This window comes from Gallus gallus, chromosome 1 (assembly GCF_016699485.2).
Source record: "Gallus gallus isolate bGalGal1 chromosome 1, bGalGal1.mat.broiler.GRCg7b, whole genome shotgun sequence".
Classification (NCBI taxonomy): Eukaryota; Metazoa; Chordata; class Aves; order Galliformes; family Phasianidae; genus Gallus; species Gallus gallus.
In genome coordinates, this window is record NC_052532.1 from 3,390,436 (window position 1) to 3,396,405 (window position 5,970).

A 5,970-nucleotide genomic window follows, 5' to 3' on the forward strand; every position below is an offset into this window, starting at 1 on the left:
ATGTCCCCAGTGCTGCCTGGCTGGCGGGCATGGAGCTGATGTTCTGAGGTTCCATGGAGCCGCTGGCTGGCTCCAGAGCCCTCTGGCTGGCAGTGCTGGGACCGACGATCTCAGTGTTGGCACTGGAGGCTGCAGGGAGAGGCAGGAAGGGCATGAAGATGAAGCTGCAGCACCTCAGTGGGATCTCTTGGGGCAGACAGACTCTGGCAAAGCCGCCCCGAGCAGTTGCTGCCAGGCCATGCCTGGCCCCAGCGTGGTGCCACATGGCTGATTGCCTCTTACCAGTACCCAGGCCAGCACAGCTGTTGCACTCCCACGTGGCTCTTGTGTTACTCAAGTGGGAGCACCGTCGGTGGGTGCCCTCAGCAGCGCAGGAGCTGCACAGGATCAGCTGCCAGGGCCTGGGGAAGCAAAGGGGTTGTGGCTGTGAGGACCAAGTGAGCCGAGCCAGGCAGTGCCCGGCTCAGCACAGCACATCTCTGGTGCTCAGTCCTTGCTCCCCCAGCCTGTGGTGAGGCTGAGATCCCCCGCAGAGCCCCAGAGAGCTGCTGTGGTGACTCACCCCCTTCTCTCTGCCTGCTCTCTGCCTCCATGGTAAAGGCACTCGCTGGCATCGCAGCGGCTGTGCCTCTCCAGAAGGAATGCATACGTGTGCTCATCTATCCAATTTGGTCTTCTGCAAGTGAAGAGAGGGCGAGTGATGAGCCCCCAGTGTGCCCAGCATAAGATGCAAGGTTATCCCAACACATCCACCCCAACTCTACTTCCAGCTTCTCCATGAAGCTGGGGCACATGTTCACGAGACAGCCAAGGGCTAGGCCTGCTGAGACAGTCCCTGGGCAGGCCCAGCATGACAGCCTTAATGTCAGCAGAACTGAGCAGAAGGACACCAACCTGTGAGGGATTTGTATCCCCATGGTGGCCATTTCTTGAAAGAACTGATCTTTGTCTCGACAGCCGGGGCAGTAGAAGCAGAAAGCGCCAGCATTCAAGGCCTGTTGCTGCGGGAGAAGCATAAGTAGTGTGAGTATGAGTGGTTCCCGGTGCTACTGAGCGCCAAGCGGTGCCTGGTGCTGCTTTGACCATGCGTGCCTGCAGGGTGAGGGGAGGGCTCCTACCTGGATGCAGCCCCGGTGGAACCAGGCATGTTGGCACGTTGGGCACGCCATGGTGTGGTAGGACAAGCTGTCCCCCACAGGCTCCAAGCAGATGAGGCAGATGGTGCCTTCTTCTGGAGCTTCCTGAATTTCCTGCCGAGGGCGGTGCTCCCAGCAGTAGCACCTGGGGAAAATGGAAGGGATGGGCAAGGTGAGAAGTGCTGCGAGGGGGGCAGAGGACCACGTAGGAGGCACAGGCCCTGGCTCTGGCTCTGTCAGGCTGCTGGGAGGTGTAACTGTGGGTTCCTCCCTGGCTTGGCTGCTGCTGACAGCCCTTACCTGCGCTGCCTAAAGTGCTGGGTGACACATTCCCCATCCATGGCACAGGGCAGATGGAAGCTTCGTTCACAGCCTGTCTCTGAGCATGTGATGGCAGCCCCCCTCTCGCCACAGACAAAGCATTGCTGGAATGAGCAGAACAACCCTGTCAGCAGCAGGCTCGGGGCCTCCATGGCTGGCCCCACACCTCTGGGCAGGGCCCAGGGCGTGGGCACAGCTGAGTCACACTCTACAAAGATGCCTGGCTAACAGGGCTCATCTCCTGTGGCAGCACTTTGTCCTGGAGGCGGTTGGAAGGGCTGCCATTGCTTTCTTTGGGTCCAGGCTAAGCTGGTGTGAGCCCCTCGTGGCACAGATCTGCCTGCTTAGTACGGGTCCTCACCTGCTTGGTTGCGTGTTTGGCTGCGCGTCTGATGGCACCAAGAGGGAGGCCCTCAGTTGCCAACCGTATTAGGCTTGCTTCAGTAAATGTGATGGCAAACTCCTGCAGGAGAGAAAAGAGCAGGATCTCATTAGGACAGAAAGGAAAGGAGCATCCCCAGCAAGAATTTGGAAGGAGCACGAGGGAACTCACCAAGCAATACTGATGGACACGAATCCCCTTCTCATCAAGTGTGTGCCCACAGATGTTCGGGTCGACATCTGCCCGGCCACACAGCACGCACACTGCAGAGGAGAGAGCAAATGCGAGCAACGGTGAGCACCTGGCGGGACCAAGGTTGTCCCCAGGGTCCCGCTCTGTGCCTGCCGTGCTGGCTGGAGGCGGTGGAGGGGAAGGGGCCATGGCAGGCCCAACGGTGCCAGTGGGAAGACACAGCCCAAGCTGGGCCCCCTTGCCAGGGAGCAGAGGGGCCCTGCCTTGCAGCAGCTGGGGAGTCCCTGCCTGTCCCTTCCGTGCCTCTCATCTCTCAGCCGCAGGCAGACCACCAGCGCCCCTCTGCCTGTTGGCAGGAGCTGTGCTCAGGGGTGCTTTGCTCTCACCTGGCTCCTCCGAGCTGGAGGCCTTCCTCTTCCTAGTGGACATGATGTGCGTTAACAGCGAGCACTGCGAGTGTCCCTGCACTCTCCACGCCTCGCCAGGCCGCACTGACGCTCGGGCTGAGCCCGGCAGCCTTTGCTCTGCTCCAAGCTTCGCGCGTCACAATGGGCGCACTCTGACACGCACTGTGACATCACGGTCACCACCGCCTCAGTGGGGGTGCGGCTGGGGGCCCTCAAGCAAGAGGGTGGCAGCCCTTGCAGGCAGCACTGAGTGAGGACCCGGTGCTGCCATGCAGCTGAGAGGAAGGACGGCCTCCCTCAACCTGCTGGCAGATGCTGAAGTGCCGCTGTCCCTTGGCCTAGTCTAGTAAAGATTGCAAGTTAACGGCATATTTGGTGTCCAGTGTGTGTGTGGCGAGTGACTTTTCATGTGGTCTGATAGGGATAGGACATGGTTTAATCTAGTTTGAATCCAGAAGAGGAGATTAGATTAAGTCTTAGAGGGAATTCTTTACTCCGAGATTGGTGAGACACTGGCACAGGCTGCCCAGAGAAGCTGTCGATGCCGCATCCTTGGTGGTTTTCAAGGCCAGGCTGGATGGGGCCCTATTCTAACCTTCTAGAGTGGCAACTGTGGCCACGGCAGGTGGTTGGAATTAGTTCAGCTTGCAAGGTCCCTTCCAACCCAAGTTGTTCTGTGATACTTTGGTAACAAAGTCCGCTGCTGTATTGTTGGCACGACCTTTGCGTCGTATCTTCAGTGTTTGCCTAATGCTGTCCCGCTCCAATTGATAGGAGGGAGAGGATGATCTTTTAATATATGTGTATACCCGATGGAGAGATTTAGACACAATGGGTCAAATGTTAGCCTGACCATTTTATTCCAAATCCTATCCGTTTAGGGAGATGGGGAAGGGAAGACAGGCGTTTGAAAAGATAGGAAATAAGAGCAAGGAGCCTTTGTAGGAAGCAAGAGAGAGGTAGTCACCACCGTGGATCCAGTGTGGTTTGTAGTTCAGACGCTGATCTTCAGTAGTGATGGGTTGTCAGGGATTGTTGTTTGGTTGACGACGACGACGGCGACGACCCTTTCCAAGGGGAGTACAATCTTATTTATAAATAAGTCCAAAGTGGTCAAGTCAGCTGCTTTTGCAGTGACAGCTTCTGGCTTTTGGATCTCAGCAGGAACTCCTTTTGTTCCCATCTTCTGGGCCTTGCCAGCAGATAAGAGGGAGCGCCAACTTGTATCTTGCCCGCACAGAATACAGTGGTGTCATTCCCCTGTCTCCCATAGCAAGCTGGAGTTATTTGGGCACAGGCCAGATCTTCTGCCAGTGAACAGTCCTGAGCACTCTCTTCCAAAGGCAAACAGCTCCAAAGTAATGCTTTCAAATGTAACACAGTGATGCCGACTGCCACACGGCAACACTCACCTCTCATCTCCTAGATAAGTCAGCCTTACCGCATGAAATGCCTCGGAAAGCAAGCTTTGAGCCAAAAAAGGAAGAAGGGTTCAGACAAATGCGCACAGCACCTCCCTTCTCCTTCTGTATTGTAGGCAGCAGGGAAAGCGTTAATGATGTGCACCATGCCTTGTTTACAAGGTGTCATGGCTTTATGATTTTTGGTTATCTTATTCCACATCATAACATCCTGTAGTGCACTGCTAGTTAAAGTGTTAATGCTCCAGTTCCATGGATTGTGGATAGTTCCAGGTACCTGGTTCTCAGAAGAGAGGAAGAGCTACATACTACATACCCCAGAGGACTTTGCGTTACTTGTGTTTCCGTTTTCTGCTCAGGGGAAAACATAAATACTGTCCACAAAACAATTTCCCTCCCCTTTTTGATCTCGGCAGCGTGTGAGCTCCCTAGATTGTCTCACCTCAGCATCAGGGTTTGGCCTTCAGCTTTTGGACACTCACTCTCATTTGATTTATTAGCTGGAATTCTAATCATATCGTACTGTATTGTATTATAGTGTGTTATCTTGCATTCCGATGTCTTATTTAGTAAATCAGCTTGTTTCTCCTCAGATCGTTGCTGCTGTCTTGTTTTTTAGGCCCATCACTCTACCCTTTTCCCCTTTTTTCCCTTTTCCTGGAGCGTGGGTCCGTGGGACCCCCACCCTGTTAGACAGGGAATTGGTTCAAACCATCCTGTAAACCGCTGATACAAAGTAAATGTCCTCCATACTTAAAGACACATATGTGATTTGGTATGAAGCTTACTTGAAGGAACAGAAAGAAAACATCAAAACTTGATGTTTGTGAACTGTGAGCAGCCCACGCATATTCCTTCTCGCGTGGCTTGAGCTTTCATGGCTGCAGCTGAGCTCGGCTTTCAGCTCTCTCTTCCTTTGGTGCCTTTTTTCACTGCAGTGACACTTGGGCTCTTTTTATTCTCTCTCCAGAGAGAAAAGCTGCCTGCTCCCATTTCCCCAAACTTTTCTCATTCCTCTGTATTCCTTTAAGTTACAATTGTATTGTTTTCTTTAACCCGAGTGTTTGAGTGTTCCAATACTTTTACTAGACAAGCATAGGGACGATCCCCTGAAGGTGAGGAATTCCACGACTTTGAGGAGAAATGAAGTAAGCCCCTGAAGCTTACACAGCAGTGATGAGTCGAGCCAAAGATGAAATGCGGGCTGGCATCATGTCTTGTGGAATGATGAGCATTTGTCTTTGGGTTTGTCCGGCTCAGAAGAAACATTTATCTACACACATCAAAGCTTCAAGTGTTACGCAGTCAGTGCTTCAAGTGTGCATCTAAACTCGGTCGGGAAATGTGTGTTGGGTGAGACGGAGATCCAGCCTGGCAGGGGATCCGCGTCCACGGCGAAAGACACGGGTGTTAGTAGAGCGTGCGCTGGCAGAGCATATTGAGCTCTGCTGTTTGCTCTGTAAGGCTGCTTGCCTCGTAAATTGTAGGTGAAAGGAGAGGTTTAAAGGGATTGGCAAGGGACAGTCCGAGAAGTACTGCTGTGGCTACTAGCAGGCAGCTTGTTTGTATGTTTTCACAACATTTCCATATTTCTTAGTTTAGAAACATTTTTCTAAGTCTGTTCCTGCGGAAAGGACAATCTCCTCCAGGTGGATCCCAGTTCCCTGAAGCCAGAGTAGTCCCAGAAATAAGAAATGCTGCTCTGAATCTAAACTTGCCAAAGTCCTTTCAAGTTGGGCACCAAAAGTGCTGGCCAGCCCGATGGGTGACAGTGGCCGCTCCCTGCCACTTTCTGTGGCATCGTGGTCACCTCACCACGTGGTCATGGGGGATGTGGGTGCAGGCCCTCACCTGCCAAGCAAGAGAGTGGCAGCTCCACAGCTTCTCTGGGCACCCTGTTCCAGTGCATCGCTGCCCTCCGACTAAAGACTTTCCTCCCAACACCCAATCAATATATATCTCCCTTTTTGTACAGTATTATACGCCACCTCCGAGCACAGCTAATTCCCTCAGGCTTCCCTCGACACCTTTCCACTTGCCGGGGTAACATGCCAGATCTTATCTGAAAGGATACATTTCCTTCCTTGCTGAGAAAGAATCGCTTCCATACG

General features: G+C 53.4%; 1 protein-coding gene across 1 annotated transcript; it reads right to left on the bottom strand.

Moving 5' to 3' along the window:
- Window positions 1–656: 656 nt before the first annotated feature.
- LOC101752068 (PHD finger protein 7-like) lies at window positions 657–2,522 on the bottom strand. Its single transcript, XM_040663973.1, has 6 exons — window positions 2,418–2,522; window positions 2,011–2,102; window positions 1,819–1,920; window positions 1,437–1,561; window positions 1,119–1,281; window positions 657–1,001 (listed from the first exon to the last, which is right to left on the bottom strand). Exons 1-6 carry the CDS (start codon window positions 2,458–2,460, stop codon window positions 660–662), a joined length of 867 nt encoding a protein of 288 aa, XP_040519907.1. The 5' UTR covers window positions 2,461–2,522; the 3' UTR covers window positions 657–659.
- Window positions 2,523–5,970: the final 3,448 nt, after the last annotated feature.

Bases quoted from the DNA above. Each gene is read 5' to 3' on its own strand.
- LOC101752068 (XM_040663973.1), bottom strand. From the start codon at position 2,460: ATGTCCACTAGGAAGAGGAAGGCCTCCAGCTCGGAGGAGCCAG. The intron at 2,103-2,417 runs GTGAGAGCAAAG...TCTCCTCTGCAG, and splicing joins CTCCAGCTCGGAGGAGCCAG to TGTGCGTGCTGTGTGGCCGG. The intron at 1,921-2,010 runs GTGAGTTCCCTC...TCTCTCCTGCAG, and splicing joins GTGTCCATCAGTATTGCTTG to GAGTTTGCCATCACATTTAC.